Genomic DNA, 23,918 nt, shown 5'->3' on the forward strand with positions numbered 1-23,918 from the left:
TAGGCTGGCTCAGTACCATCAGGGTCTAGCCTGAAGAAAGAGGCTCCTCCCTCCCTAACTGTCATCTTTCGGCCTCTGAGGGAGAGTACAGGCTGGCCCAGTTCCATCAGGGGCTAGCCTGAAGAAGAAGAGCCCTCCCTCCGGTCCATCTGCCTTGGTCCAGGCCTCAGAGGGAGAGAAGAATGCTGGACCTGATTCCCTCTCCCCCTCCCACCATTCCCTTCTCCTTTTGTGTCGTGTCTTTTAGATTGTAAGCCTGTGGGCAGGGAACTGTCTGTTATCCCCTCTATTGTAAACCGCTCGGATTCCCAGTGATTGGGCGGTATATAAATAAAACCTATTATTATTATTATTATTATTATTATTATTATTATTATTATTATTAGTGACAGATCCAAACAAAAGTATTAAGTGCTCGAGTATGACTCTTCTTTCATCCTAATACTTATGTGAACAGTACGAGCAGGTTGCTAAATTTGCTCCCCTGGTCCTTTTCACAGCATGCCACTCTATTCCCAGTCTTGAGCTGCCAGGGTAAAGTGCTAGACACAGGGTAATTATTTCATGTTATTGGGCAGCTCTTAACATTTGGCTCTGCTGCCAAGAGATACTCTAGAACCCATCTGCCTAGTGACAGAAACGATGCATATTATATCCTCCCTTCCAGGAGCAGCCAGGATTTCTCCTAACGTGAGGAAACCTTCATCCACCCTGTCTTTGAATGATGAAATTTATGTTCTGTCTTGGCAGAAATGGGGGTACTGGAAGAACATCCTGTGTTTAATCCTGCTATCAAAGTTACAAACCAGTCAAGTGAAAAGAAAAAGAATCCTGTGCGTATTGAAACAGATAGTGCTCTCAATCTGAATGTGCTTGAAAAATCTCAAGCTCCTCCAGAGGAACAAAAAGGTATGGGAAAGTTTGTTTAAAACAGCATTTCCACTTTTATTGAAAATTCTCTACAGTCCTTACATAGAAGCATAATGAGGAGACCACCCAAAATGATTATTATATAGGGAGCTAGATAACAGCTTTTCTAACATGAGTCAGTACATACTGTTCAGTGTGAAATATGTTAGTCTTGTCAAGTCTTTAGTGTGGATTTAAAGTATTTTCCCATAATATTCACATGTATTTATGCCCTAAACTATTTTGTTATCTTTTTAATCCCTTTGAATTCAGCAAAAAAGAAAGAACCTCATGATGTGAGGAATTTTGATTATACTGCTCGAAGCTGGACTGGAAAATCTCCCAAACAGTTTTTGATAGATTGGTGTAGAAAACATTATCCCAAGTCCCCAAATCCTTCTTTTGAAAAAGTTCCAGCAGGAAGATACTGGAAATGTAGGTATGTAGTGCTAGTAATAATATATTTTATGTTGATTTGGCATTATAGTTTCAGTGCCTGTTATATTTATTTCAATATAATGATGGTGAATAGAAACACTGACTTCTTTACATACTTCATATACTTTACATAGTTAAGATGTTCATAAAATAAGGGAAAGATTTAAATGTGCAGTCTCATTTATCTATACAATAAACTATTGAATTAGGTTTATGTTTTCCCCATGTTTACAGTAGACATAAGTAACAGGCAACTGATGAATAGAAAAACTTGTGTACCCAAATCTGTAGTGAATCCTTACTATAATTAGGTTCTCAGATATTGTCCTGTGAAAACCTGGGCAATTTTTACATACATTCTATAGCAAATGCATATCAAAGCATTTTTCTAACATACCATTAGACTGTTTATAATAGTTTTTCCCCTGTGTTACCAGTCAACATGGTGTTGGAGACTTAGTCTACATCTACACAGCAGAAGTAATCCAGATTGACACCTCTTTTACTGCCAAGGTTCAGTACTATGGAATTCTGGGAAATGCACTTTTGTGAGACTTTTAGCCTCCTCTGTCAGAGAGCTCTGATGCCACAATACACTATAATTCCCAGAATTCCATAGCATTGAGCCATGGCAGTTAAAGTGGTGTCAGTCTGGATTAAGTGCAGATGCATCCTTGGAGAAATGATCAATAGATCAGGACTGATTACGACCACCTTATCTAAACTTCTACAGTAGCAATAGTAGAGTTTTCAGTGTGAGGCCTTTTAGCACCTCTATGCCACAGATGGGGGAACCTGTGACCCTGCAAGTCTTGTTGTACTACACCTGTCATTCTCTCACCACTACCCATGCTAACAAAGGCTGATGGGAATTCAAGTTGAGCAACAAATAAAGAGCCACACGTTCCAATTCCTACTTTATAGCATGGTAATTAAAAACAAAACCAAACCACTCTTCAGCCTCTTGAAGATAAAAAATATGGGAAAAATACAAAAGTTCTTAAAAACAGCATAATACAGCTATTACATTATTTTGGTTTAATTTTGAAACACACCTTCTAAGCAGTGTCATTCCATTAGACAACTTCTGAGTAGCATACATAGGATAATGCTGTTAGCTTGCACCAAGAATTAGTGAAGTCTTTCAAACACATGTATTCCTGTGCACACATGAACATAAACAGCTAGATAGATAAGCTAGTGAAATTGTATAAAATGTAGTTGTGGAGGGCATGAAACAAAACAGACATAAAGCAAAGCAAGGAGAAAATGTTTTCTATAATACACCTTGTGTTAGTGATGATCCCAAATATGTAGAGCAATCAAATTTGAGTACTTGCAGTTCAACAATACATTTTATTAGGAGGCCAAAATGACTAAAATGACTTCTGTATGTTTTGTATGAACTGTTTTAAAGGGTAAGAGTTACAAAGTCAGCAGATGATACATTAGTGGTGTGTCCAACAATCGTCACAGAGGACAGCATGCAGGCCCAACATCTGGGTGCTACATTAGCACTGTATCAGTTAACAAAAGGACAGGTGAGAATTTCAATATGATTGGGCTCTGAAAGCTTTTTCTGGCTTGAAAATTTTAAAACTGGACATTTGTTCAACAGGAGTTGGTTTATACGCATGTGCACATTGATCAGTTAGTGACTGTAAGTAGTGACTCTTGTAAGTTTAAATATGTACCATGCAGTGAGGGCTGATAGACCTGACTGGTTTCCATGTCACCTTCAGAAAGTTTCTTGGTGATATTGGATGGATTGTTGATATGTAGTCAGTCTTTTGAACTGAGACTATTGAAAGAATAACTATTCTAGACCAGAGCCCAAATTATATTTGTTTTAATTGGGACCTGTGGGCAATTAAAATCCATGAGGTAATAGTCGGAGAAGAACTAGATGGGTTCAACTGAGTATGGCAGTTAGTCCATGTTAGACTCTATTCCAAGGATGTGGAATGTGTTTGCAATCAGATGTTGCTGGACTACAGCCCCCATCATCCCTCAACACAGACAGTGGTGGCTAGAGTAAATGGGACTTCCAGGACCATGCATTTTCTGCCCTTGGTTTAGGCTATGTATGTGTGTGATTTTCTCCAGAAGAGCCTGAACAAAACAGAGTCTCCTTCAGGTGAAAACACAGGAGAAACAAGCATTTGATAACCCACTATGCTGTGTTGATCATGACTGTATGAACAGAATCATTTATATCTGTGTTGGTATGGACTTCACTTTAGGAGTTGATATGTATTGGAATTGACCAGAGGTCAACACTGAAATTAAACAGTTTAATTTTGGGATGAGTGGGATGTGATTTCAAAACTAGATTCTCTGGGTTGGATGCAAATGGCATTTGAGGTTGGTGTATAATAGCATGGAACAATTCTGGATGCATATGAATGTATGATACAGCACGCTGTTGTGATGATGGAATGGTATATGCTAAGGAAGGGCACAGAAGCTTTATTAGCTTGACTAAAATAACATTCCTGTTGAAAAATAGGTTATATGGCCTTTAAGCTTGTAGTAAACGAGGAGTAGTATTGCTGCAATTCTGTGTATGCCTACCTGAGAGAGAGAAACTCTTTTTAAAAGCCTTGTTTTGTATCTCTTCTGCAGTCAGTCCATCAGTTGCTTCCTCCCACGTACCGAGATGTTTGGTTAGAATGGAGTGATGCTGAAAAGAAAAGGGCAGAGGAAAACAAGATGGAAACCAACAAGCCCCGTGATCAATTCATTGCCAAACTATTACACAAACTGAAACAGCAGCAGCCACAACTGCAGTTAGAGGAAAGCAAGCCCAAAATATCAGAAGATGCAGAGGACTCTTGGGAAAATTTAGTTTCTGAAGAGGACTTCAGTGGACTCTCCCTTGGGAGCCCAGTTATAGATGACTTGGAACCTACAAGGACCTTCTTTAAAAAACTTCAGAGTACTTCTAAATATCAGAAGCTTTTAAAAGAAAGAGAGCAATTACCTGTATTTAAATATCGACATTCCTTGATAGAAACTCTTAAGAAGCACCGAGTGTTGGTTGTAGCTGGTGAAACTGGCAGTGGCAAAAGTACCCAAGTTCCACATTTTTTGTTAGAGGATTTGCTGCATAATGAGCAAAATTTAAATAAATGTAATATTGTTTGCACCCAACCTCGAAGAATCTCAGCAGTGAGTTTGGCAACTAGAGTATGTGAAGAACTGGGTTGTGAAGGTGGACCTGGTGGAAAAGTAAGAAATTTTAAGGATCCTATATTCTAATGTGTACAGACTACTTTTAAAGAATATAATGGGAGACCAAAAGCCTTTCACGTTGTAATAAAACCACTACACACACTTGTTGCTCTTAGGAATTTCAAGGAGGTCTATTAAAGGCAGCTGAGTACTGATTCTAAGTAATAACTGAAGCCACTGAGTAGTAATTTTGACTTTTTATTAATGTTGCTGGTACTATATTATTGAAGGGTTGGAATTATTATCCAACAAGTAGAAACATCACATAAAGAATAATTCTGAATGTAGTGGTATGTAATCAGAGGTTCTACAGGCAGGCTAAGATCGCCAATAGCTTTAAGAAGGAATGAGAAAGGATAAAGGTTTGGCAAGTTTGGCTTTACCATCTTGTGCTGCAGTGACTAGGGAAGTTACCCATGCTGGAATGTCATCTTTTCTGCTATTTTTGGAGATGCAGGGACTGTTCCAAATTGAACCTGTTAACATTGGAAAAATACATTGGCAGTTCATATGCTTCTCTGAATGCCTTCCCAAGCCAGCATAACTTTTACAAAATGAGAACTATTTTCTTTGGATTTGGATGGTATGATTTGAATGGAGAGAATGGCAGAGCTAACATCATAAATGTTTTCCTTCAGTTCATCTAAATCATCCTGTGCATTCACTGAGCATTCACTTTGAACTGATCCTTGCAAATGTCCCAGCAATAAGATCGCATCTAAATATAGCACTGAAACCAGTTAAGATTCCATATTTTGTCTTCTAATCTATTTTATTTTTTTCTTTTAAAATAAGAATTCTTTGTGTGGCTATCAAATCCGTATGGAATCCAGAACAGGCGAGGCCACTAGATTGCTTTACTGTACAACAGGAGTTCTTCTTCGGAAGCTGCAAGAAGATGTCCTTCTGTCCAATGTGTCTCATGTTATAGTAGATGAGGTTAGCAACACTTTCATCATCATCTGAGAGAGGTGGGAAATCTGTAGAACAAAATGTTTTATAGTAATTTCTGCCACATTTTAAAACTCATTCTTTGTCCTTTTTCTTCAAGGTTCATGAAAGAAGTGTTCAATCAGATTTCTTACTAATTATTCTGAGGGAGATACTGCACAAACGTTCTGATCTGCATCTTATTTTGATGAGTGCCACTGTAGATAGCGAGAAATTCTCCAGCTATTTCACTCATTGTCCCATTATAAGAATTTCTGGAAGAAGTTATCCCGTAGAGGTAAATATATGGTTGTTTGTGTAATTATATCTGAGGGTTGTTTGTGTAATTATATCTGAAATTTCATAGAATTTTACATTTCTTTGCTGAAATAAATTAGTAATTTCTGATGGTCCCATATTGTTTCAAGGGGAGAAAGAATTCAGCATGAGCTGCCACACAATCCATTTTAATTTTATATTGCATCTTTTTTTACAATCTTTTTTATCTGCTCTTATTATTATTATTATTATTATTATTATTATTATTATTACTTATATTCTGCTTTTTCCCAAAGGAATCAAAGCGTATTCCAACAGTATAAATAAAACATCAAACAATTAAAAATTACAATTTAGCTATTGGATATTATGGAATTTTCTTTGTTTTTAATGTTGGTTGTTTAATAGTATTTTCTTAGTTATAATTAATGTTTTTAGCCACATCAAAAGCACTTTCTTTTTCTATAAGCATCACAGAGATCTTGAAAAGAAACAACATGTTTCAGTGCAAATGCATCTCACAGAGGGCCGCTGTATGGAGGCCATTTGAATTTTTTTTCACATGGTAAATTCATGTGTAGCTCAAGTGCTTTCTAGATATAAAGTTTCTAACTGACTAGCACATGTTCTTCAAGTTAGTGTATAAGTAGATGTTTTATTATCATGTTTTATTCCTTGACTATTCTAAAATCAGGCTCTCAATATATTACTTAGTATAACATCAGTTTGAATACAAATTCTGCAAAAATCTAACTGTCTTACACAAAATGGTAAAAACCAGTGGTAGCTAATACTCCAGTGGAGGACACAGGGGAAACAAGGAGATACAAAGAGTATGTAATATGCCTTAAAACATAAGGAGAAATTAGAAGAAACAGTTCTTAAACATTTTTCCTTAATTATTATGTACCAGTCTTGTACTCACACACTGAACATAGCAATTACAGTAAAGGGGTGCATAAATAAATGTAGCTCTATTTGACTTAATATAAACTGGTCTAAAATTAGTTAGGGCTGTAAAAGTTAATGCTGCTAGGTCTGGATTTCAAACGGTGACAGAGCAGTTTCTGATAACTTTGACCAGGGCCCTTTCATACTACACAGTCATAGCACACTGATTCCCCTTTAACTGTCATGGCAACTAAAGCTCTATGACTGAGAATTCTAAATATCTCTCTAAACTGCAAATCCTAGGATTCCATATAATGGAACCATGAAATTGTATAGTGTAAAAGGGCCCTAGGCATGTTAGTGCAAGGGAAGCTTATTTCTGGGTGATCTGATACCAGGATAACAGTTGAACATCCAGATCCTTCACATTGTTTTTAGCTGCAAGATTCAGATAGCAGCGTGCAGTGTGGAAGTTAATGTGTTATTTGTGTCTAGTAGGTAAGCAAGGGCTACCAAGCTTTGGCTTACATGTTATGCAGAACAAAACCTCTTTTGCCAGCAATTTTTCCCTTGGACCTGAACAAAATTGTATATTCAGTGTTTACTTCATTTTAAACATCTCTAGGTGTTCCATATTGAAGATGTGATAGAGGAAACAGGTTTTGTTTTGGAGAAAGACTCTGAATATTGTCAGAAGTTTTTAGAAGAGGAGGAGGAAATAACAATAAATGTTACAACCAAAGGAGGAGGAGTTACCAAGTATGAGGTAAGATTCTATATCTATAGATGATCCTGTTAATGACATTAAAGCTGCTGTTCTTTGGAAAGGCAGTTCCTATTTTCAGGAACAATATTTCAATGCATATATACTGTGCTTTGAGAACCCAGCAAATATCTTGTCTGAACTTTGACATGAGGATGCTCATGTATACAAAGATCATATGACAGTTAACAGGCCTCAGGGTATTACATAATTATCCTGTAAGGTAGGTTGGATCCTATATAAGTTCCTGGCTGAAAAGGGTATTGAATTCAAGAATTCTACTACCTACTCAACACTAGATGTCTTAAAAGACCTTTTTAAAGAAGGCAGTCACAGGTGCATATTTGTCTGAAGTGACATTATCACTGTGGATTAACATATTCGTCCCTTGCACACTGTGCAACCAAAGTTCAGTTTGGGAAAGTGACATTTATGGAGATCCTCTTCCGGTGTTCACACACCATGGCCTTCCCCCTGGAGTAATGTTCCACCATCTATCTATGTGGTTTTCTCTGTGAGCTGAACAAGGAGAAAGAAGCAGGCAAGTCTCATTCAAACACTCTAGTTGTGGATCCAGCCACATATGACTGGGTTTTGTAACTTTTTAAAATAATTAGTTTGTATGGGTTGAGTGAACTCCAGGCAACTTTCATGGCTCCCCTTTTCACTTTACTCTCACAACAACACTAATGTAGGTCAGGCTGAAAGAGCAAGAATGAGTATGATTGGTCGATGTTCCCCAATTAGTTTCAATAGAACTATTTAGTGTGGATCCCTATGGTCCCAGTCTAGCACTCAGTGCCATTGTCTTAAGTCATTTACACACAGGTGTGTTAATGGTTGTGATGTAAACAGCAAATAGCAGAGATACCTGTTTTATTGCCTCTTTTCAGTGCTTATGTTCCTATTATTTCCCCTATTTTTAGGAAAGTATCCCAAATCAGACTGCACAAAGTTTTGATTTAGGCCCTTACTATCAAAAATACAGCAGTCGAACACGGCAAGCCATCTTCTATATGAATCCCTGCAAGATCAACTTTGATCTCATCTTGGAGCTGCTTGCATTTTTAGGTATGTTTTTGTTTTGTTTTACCAGAATATTCCATTGAAAAGCACTTCAGTAAAGAAAACAAAAATTATGACCATGGAGAATTTACACAATTTCTTCCTAGACAATGAAGAAATAGAAATAGTAAAAGAGTTCTCAGTCCTGAGATCAAACAGGGGTGATCAGAATGGGGACTGCAGTCAAGAAATTATAAGAAGCCTTATAATTATAAGAATGGGGGCAGCAGCTACGAAAGAACTAGAAAAGATCCTAAAAATGTAAAGCTATACACCGGAGCATGAAAATTAGAATCATACAAGCCATTGTATTCCTTATTACAATGTATGGATGCTAGAGCTGAACAGTTAGTTAAAAAAACAGATAGGAAGAAAATCCATTCATTTGAGATGCGGTGCTGAGAAGAGTGCTGAGGATGTCATGGACAACCAAAAAGACAAATAAATGGGTTGTACAGCAGATCAAGCCAGAAATCTCCCTAGAAACCAAGATGACTAGACTGAGGTTGTCATACTTTGGACATATCATGAAAAGGCATGACTCACTGGAAAAAAACAATAATACTAGGAAAGGTGGAGGGAAGTAGAAAGAGAAGAAGGCCACATGGCATTCTTTCACAATTAAATGGTGGGAAATACTGTTTGATGTATGAATTTCTAATCGTAGTTGGGGCTTTTTTCATTTTTGAAAAAAGTAACTTTTTACTCTTCTCTTGTTAATTACTATCTAATTGTGATTCCTTACAGATAGAACTCCGCAATTCAAAAATGTCGAAGGAGCTGTTTTGATCTTTTTACCAGGTCTTGCTCATATCCAGCAATTATATGACCTCATTGCAACTGACAGAAGATTTGATCTAAGACGCAGGTAAATTGCTAATTTAAATATATATTAACATTTGCAGAATGAAAGTTGTCTAAGTATATAATATTAATGTAACTTCCCATCTAACTTAAAGATAGAAGTCAAAATAATTGAATGTGAAATGTTCCTTTTCTTTTATATGTATGTAATCTTATATAAAGTAAGACATTTGATTGTGTACACTGTATTTTTGTGGGTTTTCTTCAGGCACCAGTTAATAGCACTACATTCGGTTCTCTCCACTCAAGACCAAGCAGCTGCATTTGCTCTGCCTCCTTTTGGTATCAGAAAGGTATGCTTTTATATGTCTGTAACTTTTGAGTGGTATTTTACTTTGCATTTGAAGCTGATATTTCCTTCTTCTTTTATTGTTGTAATAGCCACCTCACAAATGAGAGGGGAAATCTATTTCATACATCTTAAAACATGGCATTTCTGCTATTAAATTGCTCATATGCCTAAAACAGGTCTGGCTTGAACCTGTGTTTTAAACATATCATGTTGCTGTGCTGGAAAGTTCATTCTTACCAAGTTACCCTGAATCCATTTAAATCATAATCTGATGCCTAGTTACAATATGGATGAGAAATTGTGTTCTTCTAGGGCTGTGGTAGTACCCTTAAAGGCACTAGATCCTATCTGATTTTGGAAGCTAAGCACGTTCCACTCTGGTTAGTACATGAATGGGAGACTTCAAATGCATGTCACATGCCATCAGCTTTATTTCAGAGGAAGGAACTGGCAAAATGAACATTAAGTCTTGTGGGATTGCTATAAATAGACAAGTGTCTTAAAGGTGTGCGTGCACATGCACACAAACACAGAGCATGGACCCCAACAGCTTCTCCAGAGCTGTCAGCAATCCACTGCCATTCCAAGCATACTGTAATTCTGATTAATAAGAGGTGATTCACCCCACACTCTTCTCTGGAATAGTTTTGGATGAATGGCTCAGAACAGGAGCAGGGTAAAAGTACTTGGGCAAAAGTAGTGTTTAGTTTCATTCTTTTTCAGACACCTTGAACATTCCACATGATACCAATGTGGATCGATTAAAAATCAAAACAGTTTTAAATCTCCAAAAAAAAGCACTTCTGTTTTTCCACAGTTCTCCCTTTACAAAGAAGGGGAACCTTCCATATGATCATATAAGGGTCATAAACTCATTGTTGTTTACATTAAGTTTAGACATCATTTTAAACTGATGTATCCTTAAAAAGCAATTATAACATTTAATTATAACAAAAACAAATTAAAATCAGAAACTGGAATTAAATCATTTTACTAAATAGATAAAGTATCTACGGTTAGCATAATGGGACTTAATGGGTTTGATGATAGTTTTAGGCACGCTTAGAATATTATTAGAATTAAAATTAGTAATTTAAATTCTTGAAAATTACAATCAGTCTTCTATTAAGCATGACTCGTTCTGGATCTAGCACAGTGGCCTGAATCTTAGCTTTCCTTATGTACAAAACAAAGTTTCCGTGTGTTAAACTGAACTCTCCTGTCTCTCCCTTTCTCATGCTCCTTCTTGTTCCCTAAGTGTACTCCCAATGATTTAGGGACCCTTGGGAATGTGAGTTCCTCTTATACAAATGGTTGTTCATAAGTATTAACTCCAAGGCATACGTTCCTGTAAATAAATGAGGCACAAAACACTTGAATATTTTCTCTTTCTTTTACAGATTGTTTTAGCTACAAATATTGCTGAAACGGGTATTACTATACCAGATGTTGTTTTTGTAATTGATGCTGGGAGAACAAAAGAAAACAGGTAAAGAGATATCCCCTACTTGAAGATGGACACCACAACACTTTGTTTTGTTTAATTATACACAGCAGTGTAAAGTTCTACTTTATCTTCTAATAGTAATGTCCTGAGGTAGTTTACTTCCTAGAAAACTCATGTACATCAAAATACCACTTTCTCTTTTGACAGAGGTCTCATGAGGGAAACTACTTGGATATATAGTTTTTTGTGGGTTTTTCGGGCTATGTGATTGCACTCCTGCCTTTCCAGGTCACACATTATATATACCCAAGTCCTTTCCAGGTAAACATTCTCTGAAGATGTCAGCCACAGATGCTGGCTAAACGTCAGGAAGAAACTTTTCTGGAACATGGCCACATAGCCCGAAAAACCCACAAAAAACTATGGATGCCGGCCATGAAAGCCTTCGACTTTACTTGGATATAATTGTTCCAATTATAAGAGAATATAAAGTAGATTTTGTGGAATTCTGAGAAACTGATTAGCATATTTGCTTGTAGTGAGAGAAGAGTCCTTAGATTTATCATTTGCTAGGCTTAAATATTCAAATTTTTGCTAAATATCATTTTCCAGATACCATGAAAGCAGTCAGATGAGTTCACTGGAGGAGACTTTTGTCAGTAAAGCTAGTGCACTACAACGTCAAGGGAGAGCTGGCCGTGTGAGGGATGGATTCTGCTTTCGAATGTACACAAGAGACAGGTAAAACTGTTTCAGCTGTCAAAATTCTGAGATTTAAGCAAGCACTATTTTAATAGAGAACTATATGTTAAGCAGAAAGCACTTGAGTTGCAAATAAGCATTCTGGTACTTCAGTTTCCTGATCCGTGATTACTGTATATATTCAAGTATAAGTCTAGAAATTTTAGTCAAAAAATTGACCCCAAAAATCTGAGTTGACTTATCCATGGGTCAATGTAAGTACTGTACTTTAACTTTTATTTAAAAAGGAACCATGCCCTGGTGAAAAGCAAGAGCACAATCTGTTCTGGAAGCATTGACTCCCCTCTATTCTCTCATCCAGCCAGCCAGCCAACCTTTAGGGTGAGCATAAACAGTTGTGTCTTCTGGAATTTTGTAAATTGTTTGGCTTTGTTTTCTATGCTTCATCCTTTAGATCCTTTGTCACATGCCCCTAGGTTTTACCCTCAATTTATACACAGGTCATATCAAAATCCATAATTTTGGCCGCAAAATCTACCCTTGGCTTATGCATGAGGTTGACTTATAGTCGCATATATACATGTAATCCCCTACAAAAATAATACTTAAATGCAAGGAGTTTTAATCTTACCATCAAGCAATAACATTTTGATGTTACTTACAGTTTCTATAATATTTTACTCTATTGTATATTTTATGTCACACTTGTATTTTATGCCATATTGTATTTTAAAGCTCTTAAGAAGCATTTAGTTGTTTGTTTGGGTTTTTACTGTATTGTATTTTTAACCTTTTAAGAAGCATTTGTTGATGTACAAGTGAAATAAAATTTTACCATCCGTTTCACAGCATAGATTGACAGCCATTGAAAGAATAAGCAGAATTAAACAGGAGTCTTAGTTTTAAATATTTGCCCTGAGTTGACTTTTCCAGTATCCATAATCAAGAAAATGCTTTTCAGTTTAATTCACATTAACAATTTCCTATATGGTTATGTTCCTGGGTACAGATTCACATGAAGGAATCCAGAAAAATATGCCAGCTTTATTCTGTCCTGTATTTTTTGCAGATTTGCAAGTTTCCTAGAGTACTCTGTTCCAGAAATATTACGGGTACCCTTAGAAGAACTGTGTCTTCACATCATGGTATCTCATTTCTTCTTTAATTATGAATTCTTTTGATTTTACCAGACATGAGAGTTTGGATTAGTTTACCATCATTATTAGATTTTCTGATTGTAACCCCTCAGCCAAGAGGTTATTTAAAAAGTTATAAATTATCTCTGAAGATGAGCTTGAGGAACAAGCAGTTATATAATATTGCATTTGCATATATAATATGCAGATGTACCCAGATAAAGGAAAATGTATTTAAGGAATGTCTTTTCATAAGTCAGAATGTATTGTATACTTTGCCCAAGACAGAAACAGCACATGTAAGCATGAAATCTTAGAGCTTAGCATTTGTACTAGAAATGTCCAGAAAGATCCAGAAAGAAAGGACTGAGCTTACTCCAAGAAGTTATAGATGCAGTTGGTTCAAGCAGCTGAGTTCCTTACATATTGAGAAGACAAGAGCTTTTTAAAAAGGGAATTAAAAGGAACATGGGGTCTTCTTTTAGGGGTGATCATACTCTGTCAGAAGTTTCAGATCAGCCTACCATAAGTCTGTACCTTCATTATTGATGTTGTTAACCACCCTCAAGTTAATTTTGATTCATGACAACCCTGTGCATGAGACCTCTCCAAGCCCCCTTGTCCTTATCCTCTCTGCTGAGGTCCTGCAGGCCCAAGCCCATGTCCTCCCTGATCGATTCTAACTATCTGGCATTTAGTCTTCCTCTTTTTCTGTTGCTTTCCACCTTGCCTAGTATCATTGCTTTTTTTAATTATTGATTTTTTTCCTCATTATGTGGCTAAAGTGCAACAGCCTCAATTTAGTCATCCTGGCTTCCAGGAATAGTTTCGGCTTGATCTGTTCTAGAACCCATTTGTTTGTCTTCTTGGCTGTCCACAGTATCCTCAGCAATCTTCTCCAGCACCACATCTCAAACGAGTTGATTTTCTTTCCATCTGCTTTTTTCACTAACCAGCTCTCACATCCGTACATAGTGATGGGGAATTCAGTGGCTTGCACCATCCTCACTTAGTGTTCAGAGTTATGTCTTTACACTTATTGATCTTGCCCAATTCTTTCATAGCTGCCCTTCCCAATCCTAGGTTTTTTATTTCTTTTTATTATTCCAATCAATATTTGATCCAGTGTATGGGAACTTTGACTATTTCAGTGCTCTCATTATCTCGGGTGGATTCTTGTAGATCTTCTGTGGTCATTATTTTCCTTTTCTTAATGCTGAACATGAAGCCTACCCTGGCACTTTCCTCCTTGACCTTCTTTAGTAATTGCTTCAGGTCTTCTTTGGTTTCTGCTAGTAGTAATGTGTCATCAAGATATATTGCTGGAAAGGGCTTCTCTATATTCTCAAAATGTTACCTTTAATCTCTGCTTGAGTGTTAGCTAAGTTGCACGGATTTTATCTTTTTCTTTTCCCTTTGATCTTCAGAAATGTAATCTTGGTTCTCCTGAAGACTTCCTCTCCAAAGCCTTAGATCCACCTCAGCCTCAAGTAGTTGGTAATGCCATGAATCTTTTACGTAAAATTGGGGCTTGTGAACTAAGTGAACCCAAGCTGACTCCTCTAGGCCAACATCTTGCATCACTCCCAGTCAATGTGAAGATTGGAAAAATGCTTATATTTGGTGCTATTTTTGGCTGCTTGGATCCAGTGGTAAGTATGATTTCTATTATGATTTTCTTCATTGCTGAAGGCAATGCCAATGTTCACACAGTAATTGTTAGCACTGAGGTGCTTTTATGGGCAGAAGGGCAAGTGAAACAATTAAAATAATATATAAAAGAACAGTTCAGTTGTTGCAGCATCACTTCTGAAATATGTTTCTGTCACTATTTCCAAATGGGATGGAAGAATCCTTGTTCTTCCAGTTGCCATTTTGGCAGGATATTGCCAAAGCAGGAGGATTCAAGGGGGTGGGAGAGGCATATTTACATCCTCTTGGGGATTGGTACAATTTTGGGGTGAAAATTGTTCCCAAATGGGAATGGGGGTCACAGGAGTGGAGTACAGGGTGCACATGTGACCCTTGAACCAAACATTCCCAAACCATTTTGTAAGAGCATTGTGAAATAAAGAAAATTGTTGTTCTTTATACCTTTGAGTTATCAGAGGCAACCAGCCAGCCACTTTGGGAAACATAAATCAGTGCTAGACAGAACAGCAAGGTAGTTCTTGTGTAACATCCTCTTATTTCACATATGTAACAGGTTTTTTCTTTGAAATTTTTGGATAAAATATTTCCTATCTTTCATTAATGGTTTTAATTTTTAACTTCAAAAGATTAGTTGAAGCCCAATGTGTCTTGATCTTGGCCAGGGTAAAAATATAATTGTTCTTGGACATTAATGTGTCATATTTTGCTATGGTTTGCAGGCCACCCTTGCTGCTGTAATGACAGAAAAATCTCCATTTACTACACCTATTGGAAGGAAAGATGAAGCAGACCTTGCAAAATCTTCTCTGGCACTGGCAAACTCAGACCACTTGACAATTTACAAGGCATACCTAGGGTATAGAATATCCTTTCATAAAACATTTATAGCATAACAATATGTTCTGATAAAATATTTCATTGTTTATTATCATAACTATATCATAACCAGTTTGCCTTTCTTCCATATTGAGAACCATGAAACATTGAGTCCTTTAGAAAAGTAATCCAGGATTGAACGGCCTGGTGGACTCAAAGGAATTAACCAGTAAAAAGAAGGGTGGCTGTGGGCAATATGGGTGGATTTATAATATCATTGATGGGTAACTGATAGAAGAGGCTAGCTGTGACAGGAGGCGAGGAGCTGAGCGCATGCTGAAGAGAAGGAAGAAAATGAAAAATAAGAGTTGTTTCTGAGTGTATTGTTCAGTTTTTCTATTTTTCTGTTCCTCTTCTGTTTCCTAAACAGAGATGAGGAAAAGAGAATACAGTATACAGATACTGTATAAGAAAATAATTTCACTGTTCATTCCAGGTCTACACTGATGAGCAACAGAAAATGAGTAACAGAAAAAGAAGGAAAAAAAGAATAAAAAGATTCTGCTATCTAATCAGAGTCCCTAAGAAATACAGGTCCTACATGTTTCTGTTCTCTTCCTCTCAAGTTCTAGACAAGCAATTCTTTGCGGAGGCCTATGACAAGCTTATCTCTCAAAATAATTTTGAAATGTTTTTTCTGATATGTCTTCTATTTGAGGACTATATATTAAATGGATTTTTGGAGCTGGGAGATGGAAAAAGAAAAAAAATGGTTCACTTACAGATCAACCCTCAAACTCTGGCTAGTTCTCATTTGCGTCTGACTCTTTTATTGGATTGCTGCTTTTTGGCCCCCTTGTCCCTCTGTTCTGCCTCCTGTCTAATTCACTTCTTTAATTTCAGCTGTACTTTCAGCTGTCTTTTCAGTTTCAGATCATCTTTTACTTTCACCTTCCTAATTCACCAGCAACTACTCCTAGGCCTGGTTCACCGATATACACAATTTGGCTTTCTTTGGTCATTATTTTGAAAACACTTTGTGTTTTGCAAGAAATCAAAGTTATCTACTGAACATTAACCCCAAATACCAAATGCAAAACAACACAAAAGCATTATTAACTCTTGCATATCAATAAAATAACATAAACCACTGTTCCTTCACAGTATCCATGTGCATCCGAAAGCAAAAACTTTTTGCTTTTCATTTACTAGAAAATGACTTTTGTTAATTTTTTTTTTTTTTTTTTGAAAACATGGCATCCTTGGAGGCTCTATTGCATAGAAGACAAAACCTTCCCATCCACTCTTGACCTCATTGATGATGATGAGCCTATAGAATTCAATTTATGTTTGGTCTTAGTGTTTTTATTCCAGTATGCAAGTATTATCTCTACATAAAACTCCCCTGTAATGAGAGAGCATTTTGCTACCCTCGGCAAGCAATATTCATTCATTTATGCACAACTGAAATCCCAAGCCTCTTGGTTTGGAAAAAAAGTCCTGATTAAGTTAGTCAAACATATTTCTAAATAAATGTGTTTAGAGTTTGAGTTAGATGAAAGATCTACCTTTAAATGATATGTTAGCATCTATTATATATGTGGAAGGCTGCTGAAAATGCAATTTAATTTCTAGCAGAACAGTGCTGAATGCAGCTGATTGCGTTTTGACAAAAGGTTGCTGAAGTAATCTTTTATCGCTGCTTTTTCTGAAAGCTATTCCAATATTCCTTGACATTTATCATTGTATTCTTTTGTTACAATAAAAAGGAAATGTCTGTTTATTTTCTAGATGGAAGAAAGCCCGTCATGAAGGAGGGTATCGTTCTGAAATGACTTACTGTAGGGGAAATTTCCTCAACAGAACTTCACTGTTAACTCTGGAGGTATCAGCAATGATTTTCAGTTTTTAAAGGAGAGGAACAAGCCAGAGTTCCTCATTTTGACATCACACTAAACAAAGAAAAATAGAAAGATGGTGTGCTTAGCTGCTCCTACAGGAAGAACTGGGCAGGAGCTATAGAGTGGTGTGCACCAGTACGTTTGCTTGCTCGCTTATGGTGAATCAGATTGGACTTGGCTGTAATCCATATTTTTCCCAATATAAACAATATTTTGTTTATATAGTTGGCCCTCCATATCTGTGGCTTTGACTTTTGTGGATTTGATTATTTGCAGATTTAATTGATATGGGATCTGTAGGTCCTCCAGTGTAACTTAGCTGAAGCTGATCATAGAGTCATGCTGAAGGAACTAGAGATTCCCAGAGAAAGCACATCTCTAGGCATTGTAGGTCCTCCAGCGCAATTCTGTGGTTAGCATCTGGCTGCTGTTGATCATACAGTTGCACTGCAGGGCCAGATATTCCTAGAGAGGTATTCTTTCAGATTTAAAAAAAGTGTTTTTCCACTTTCACAAGGGTCCTGTGCCCCTAACCCCAATGAATGTGCAGGGCCCACTGTACTTCAATTTGGATATAAGTGCCATTAAAACAAATGACACCACGTTCCTGTGGGTCCTGCAAATCACCCACATTCTTCTTTTGGCTACTACATTTTACTTAGAATAGCTGGCCAGGCCATGCCTATGTATATTATGAAACTCTAACCTTATGACAAACTTTTCATAATGAGTGATATTTTTTGTGTCCAGCACTAGAGACAGCAGACAGGAATTGCAGATATTTTTTTATTATAAGTAGTGATGTTTCATGATGCACAGGAAGTTTAAAAGATAAATATAATCTGCTATTTTTTTAAAAAAAACCTTTTTGATAGTTCTTTAAAGTCAGTGTCATGTTTTTCAAAGTGCTTTTTATTGGAAATTGAAATGAAATTTGCTCAGTTTGTGACCTTCATATAAAAATATTAATGGATTTAGTATCTTGATATTGTGTCATTTCCAAATAAACTAAATAAAAATGTCCCTATTTCTGTGTCTAAAAGCAAGTAAATTACTAAAATACGACTATCTGATTTTTTTTTTTTAGGATGTAAAACAAGAGCTAATTAGGGTGGTGCGGGCAGCAGGGTTTGCAGCACCCTCATGTCATCATGAAGGAACTCACTCCCTTTCGCTACAAGATATGGTCCTTCTTAAAGCTGTGCTGACTGCAGGACTATATGACAATGTTGGGAAAATACTGTTCACCAAGTCTGTGGACATTACAGAGAAGCTTGCATGTGTGGCAGAGACTGCTCAGGGTAAAGCACAAGTCCACCCTTCTTCTGTAAACAGGGATCTGCAGACTTACGGATGGTTGCTGTATCAAGAAAAGGTAAGACCTGCTGCATACCTGTAGGAATGATGTACAAAATTTGAAGTTGAATTTCTTCTCATTTTATAAAATGCTGTTTAAAGCCGAGATCTTCTCATCTTGGTTGAAGTGGGTAAACGTTATGGCAGATGGTAGGATTGACATGTTGTAATGTAATTCCTATGTATTGTTCCATTAGAGTGTTACTGTTACTAAAAGGCTAAAATAATGCCTCTGCGTATGTTGTACATTAAATGTTCAAGTCCTATATGCTAAACAAAATAACTTGCCCTGTTTCAGTAGCAGTATAGGAATAGTAGAAATAATGAGTAAAGACATGTCTAGGATCAAACTCAATTTAAGCTCGTTTCGTGTACAAAGTCTTTTTCCTTAAAAAGCTTCCCCTTCTTTCCTATGAGATGATGACTGGTAAATGACTTCTCCATTTGTCTTGTTAAAGATTTTTCTAGTCACCCAAAGTACAAAGATTATTTTTCCTATGACATTTTACTTGTACAAAAATGTTTTCTGCATGTGGATTCTGTTTGCATTGCTATGAAGCACTGCATGTGGATGTGTAATCTTTAGCAGAAATGCATTTATTTCAACACACTAAAAATGGATTTTAAAGAGAACTGTTTAAGATTCATGGAGCAGCAAAATAACATGTTTCTATATAACAGTCTTTTTGATAAAATAGTTTAACTATTTTTTGTGTTTTTATGCAGGTTAGGTATGCCAGGGTGTACTTGAAAGAGACCACTTTAATTTCACCCTTTCCAATTTTATTGTTTGGTGGAGATATAGAAGTATTGCATCGTGAACGCCTTTTGTCTGTTGATGGCTGGATCCATTTTCAGGTATATCTATGTTCTAGTTAATTTTTCTCAACTACTTAAGTTTTTGTTGGGAAACATTATGTGATGCTATTTTATTCTTGCATGTTTTCATTCAGTGTCAGAAATCCTAGACATATGCCCTAATAGAAGGCAGGGGGAAAAAATCTAAGTGTGTCTGCCTCCCCTGACTAGCTTTTTAAGCAAAAAGTTGTGATTGACCTTTCCTGAATAAGCCCTGATTCAGACAGTCCATGCAGCTCCCAGAGTGCTCCAGTTGCCCACTCCTGAATAAAACTGCTGAAGACATGACATGTGGTGCCAGAAAAGGAACTTAATGGCTAAGTTTTAGGTGTAATGCTGCCACTCCCAAAAACTACATCTTTAGCGAGTAGAGACAAGTGATTGCTCCCTATACTTCCTTCCATCCAACTTGAAGGGATGGATGGCTGATTAACTTACAGGATCTCTGCACTAGAGATGTAAAAGCCTGGAAAAAACCTGGAAAAATTTGGGAAAAACTGGGGGGGGGGGGGTTTGTATGTTTCTTTTCCTGAAGGCTTTTTATTTTTTTCAAAAAAATTGGAAAAATTAAATGAAGAAAATTGTTTATGGAATGTTTTATTTTAGCATGATGAATAAAATCTTGAAGACAAGTTGTTAATATACTCTCCAAACCATTTCTAAAAACTACATACAGTATTCCAATTTGTGCACTGAGTGAGGAGGACAAGCCACTCCTAGGTTACAAACTGAACTCTTCAAAGGAACAGCAAGATACATTTCTTCCATTAGGGGACACTGAAAGAATCTGGTCTTTGTTTGGAAACACACTAAATCAAGAAATAAACTGACATGTGAAAGGCTAGAGAAGCTTGTTACATTCAGTTTTTAGGAGTCCAGGATAACTGTGATGATGACGAACATAATGAAGCAGAAACTGAAAACCAGGGCTGCATCCACACTGCAGAAATAATGCAGTTTGACATCACTTTAACTGCCGTGGCTCAATGTTATCAAATTCTGGGAATTATAGTTTTATGAGATATTTAGCCTTCTCTGTCAGAAAGCTCTGGTGCCACAACAAACTACAGTTCCCAGAATTCCCTAACATTGAGCCATGACAGTAAAAGTGATATCAGACTGGAATATTTCTGCAGTGTGGATGCAGCCCAGAGCTCAGGAAATGAATCTGATTAAATTTCATGCCTATTAATTGAATCTCAGTCCTTCCTCCCTTCCACACACTCCCCCCTCCCCTCAATTCTTTTTATGGAAATGAGTGATTTATGTCTATTTGATACTGTGGAGAAGAAATACAAATGATTTTCTTTGTTATTAATGATGATTTCTTCTGGTTTTTTTAGTTGTTGTTGTTGTTGTTGTTGTTATTATTATCATTTTGCCTGCTCCACTTAAACTGGCAAACCCAAAATTCAGGAGATTATTACTCCATTTGTTACAAATATTTTTTTTAAAAAAAGTTAATTCCATTTGTGATAGCAGTTTGAATACACTGTATTTTAATATACCAATTGTGATAATTTTATGCCATATCAAATTGTACGTAGTTATATTTTATGTTCCTAAAGTAACAGAGTGACTTTCAATCTGTAAAAGTGCTAATGTTGCTTTCCAAAACTTTCAATCCCCCCCCCAAATACCTGGGGGGGGGGAATCTGTTTTTTTCCATGGCTTCAACATTTCAAGAAATTTTACATCTCTACTCTGCATGACTGCATTGAGCACATCACACACTTCACAAGGTTATTTCCTTGTGCCAGCAGATCAAAGCAGGAGATGAAGGCTTTTACATTACATAGCAGATGTGGCAGCCTTTTCTGCATCATCAATTATGACAATGGCAATAGAAAGAAGATCACTATGGCTCAAACACTGAGATGCTGAGAAAAAGTCAAAGCCAACTTAGCAAATACTCAATTTAATAATCCACTTAAAGGAATCCTATTCTTTCAGATAAGGTTCTGAATATGGTGCTGATTGAAAATAAAAAGGATTAACAAGTGATGCCAACAGTTTCGAAAGGAAAACAACAGACAGCCATTTTAAAACATCTTTTCTTTCTTTTGTGGAAGAAAGGTTGAAAAGCAAAGGGATTTCAGAAATTTAAAACCCAACATATAAGGTCATGCTTCCAATTTAGGCAGCAGGAGCTACAACAAATAAGGAGAAGAGCTGCCCAATGATGTATTGGAATTCTTTCGATTACATTCTTCCTTTAACTGTAACCTAAAAATAGTATCATACCATCTGGGCATCACAGAAAACAGTGACTTAACAAACAAATTTGTTTGAATTTTTGTTGATTGAAAATAGTTTTCAAAGGTTTGAAATGCTAATAACAAACTGTACCACAGGGAGAAGCGTCAGATTTCCTTTTTCTTTTTTTACAGGCTCCTGTAAAAATTGCAGTCATCTTCAAGCAACTAAGATCGCTCATTGAATCTGTTTTGAAGCAAAAACTTGAAAACCCTAAAATGTCACTTGAAGGTAACTTTTTGTTTTTAGAATTTCTAGGATAATTTTGAACACACAGTACATGTGAAGTTTGTAAAATAGGAAAATACTTGCCTCCTTGTTGATGGATCATCATATCATGAATGGGAATCATACAACAGAAAGACCCTATTCCCCCCCCCAACATAATCCACTGTAAAAGTAGAAAACTGAAAAACTAATCCAAAATGCTTCTTTACTTTGCAAAGCTAGAATCCATGCTTAGAGGAATCTTGTTGGTTGGCATTTTTTTTTTGTTCTCATACAAAGGTTGCTTGCATTTATTTTGATAAAAGGGACTTGACTTTTGTATGCCAAAGGGAACTTTGTGTTGAATATAGGTCTCTCTATAGATATAAATGGCGCTACCATTAATTGAATAATACAAATTAGCAAAGTTGTTGAGCGCTGGCCATTTCACAGCTGAGGCAAATACCTCAACATAGGAACCAAACTTTATGTGATTAGTTTGTAATGGTTTTTATATCATCTTTTCTATCTGTCACTAAAGTGATAAAAACAAAACATTCTAAAACATTAAAAAGAGTGACGTTTTTTAAAAAATGTTAAAGTTACAGTTAAAGAGATGTGCCTTGACGCCTTTTCTAAAAGCAGAGATTTTCCGATGTGAGAGAGATGCATTCCACAAATGGGAATGATGCAGTTTCACAAATGTCCAACAGGTCATCAGAGGCTGTTCCTACTAAGATAGGAAGCAAGGTAAGATAGCCGAACTTTAAAACTGTTGAGGACATTGAAAGTTAACCACTTACACTTTTAATAGAGCCCCTCTCCCCACAAAAAAAACAACTGGTCACCAGTACATACCTTTTCATATTGGAGTTGTGTCACCTCGATGGTAGTAGTCAATACTTTTCAGTCTCTTTCGCAGGCTTATGATGAGTAGCTATACATTCAATAGGCAGGGTTTCAGCGTGATGATCTACAGCATATATTGACACTCATTCCCACTGTTTTCCATCTGTGTTTTTCAGATGATAAGATTTTGAACGTCATCAAAGAACTGATAAAACAGAAAAAATACTGTCTGAAATAAAGTGCTGCCTAGAACCATAGCCAAAATACCTGGAAAAGAAAAAAAATATATAGTAACTGAAGTAAAGTATGGGCTTTACTTAAAAGGGTACAATGCCAAATATCATGTGGAGAGCTGCCGGATAAAGTACATTTTTTAACACCATTCTGTAAGAAACAGGAATGCATTTCTGAATTTGGACACTAAGGTTTGTTACTCCTTGATGAAATTGTTTTTAAGTGATGGCTATAACTAAGAAAATGAGAGAAATTGTGCTTTCTTTATTTCAGTTTAAAGCAGAATGTTTCCAGAGAATATTTGAACCTTCTCTACGAGAAGGGGGCTTTTTATTTTGCTTGCCAGAATTGTGTGTATGAAACACAATTTTCCACTAGGTTTTATCTACATCATGGTCATTAAGCAATACATTTTAAGATATGTTGTTCTTTGGTTTTTACCCATATGAAGGAGTTGGAAGAAAGGCAGGAAATTAGCTCGGGAGCTCTGTTAATATGCTCAAACCTATCCTTGTTGGAATAATTCTGTGACTTGATGGCTCTGCATTAAACCTTAACAGAAACAAATAATGATCTTTGAATTGCTATGGGGTGTTGGGTTTCTTACACGGTGGGGGATATATGTTGCTTTAACTGTTGTTGTTGCAATTTATTGTTGGAAACCGCTGTGATCTACACAGGAATAACGGTATATAAATAAAAAATTATTTATTATTATTATTATTTTAAAAATGTTTAGTACTGCACTTAGGGTTGCCATAATTTTCCACTAAAACCTGGGACAAAATGTAGGACAAAATCTTGACCAAACTGTAGGACAACTGCAGGACAAAACACA

The 23,918-nt window shown here is 36.5% G+C and overlaps 1 protein-coding gene across 1 annotated transcript in view; it reads left to right on the plus strand.

Moving 5' to 3' along the window:
- The window catches only part of DHX29 (DExH-box helicase 29), a 34,309-nt gene extending 11,188 nt beyond the window's left edge, over window positions 1-23,121 (plus strand). Inside the window, exons 8-27 of the mRNA XM_042454434.1 lie at window positions 751-909; window positions 1,183-1,348; window positions 2,765-2,888; window positions 3,973-4,578; window positions 5,377-5,520; window positions 5,633-5,809; window positions 7,307-7,447; window positions 8,371-8,515; window positions 9,257-9,377; window positions 9,582-9,666; window positions 11,066-11,154; window positions 11,725-11,853; window positions 12,884-12,959; window positions 14,378-14,602; window positions 15,323-15,459; window positions 17,211-17,304; window positions 18,408-18,695; window positions 19,403-19,534; window positions 21,925-22,021; window positions 23,023-23,121. Of these exons, the coding sequence (XP_042310368.1) occupies window positions 751-909; window positions 1,183-1,348; window positions 2,765-2,888; window positions 3,973-4,578; window positions 5,377-5,520; window positions 5,633-5,809; window positions 7,307-7,447; window positions 8,371-8,515; window positions 9,257-9,377; window positions 9,582-9,666; window positions 11,066-11,154; window positions 11,725-11,853; window positions 12,884-12,959; window positions 14,378-14,602; window positions 15,323-15,459; window positions 17,211-17,304; window positions 18,408-18,695; window positions 19,403-19,534; window positions 21,925-22,021; window positions 23,023-23,084 (3,197 nt within the window). The 3' untranslated portion in view covers window positions 23,085-23,121. The remainder of the gene's footprint in view (window positions 1-750; window positions 910-1,182; window positions 1,349-2,764; window positions 2,889-3,972; window positions 4,579-5,376; window positions 5,521-5,632; window positions 5,810-7,306; window positions 7,448-8,370; window positions 8,516-9,256; window positions 9,378-9,581; window positions 9,667-11,065; window positions 11,155-11,724; window positions 11,854-12,883; window positions 12,960-14,377; window positions 14,603-15,322; window positions 15,460-17,210; window positions 17,305-18,407; window positions 18,696-19,402; window positions 19,535-21,924; window positions 22,022-23,022) is intronic.
- The last annotated feature ends 797 nt before the right edge of the window (window positions 23,122-23,918 follow it).

This window comes from Sceloporus undulatus, chromosome 2, assembly GCF_019175285.1.
Source record: "Sceloporus undulatus isolate JIND9_A2432 ecotype Alabama chromosome 2, SceUnd_v1.1, whole genome shotgun sequence".
In the NCBI taxonomy this organism is placed as follows: Eukaryota; Metazoa; Chordata; class Lepidosauria; order Squamata; family Phrynosomatidae; genus Sceloporus; species Sceloporus undulatus.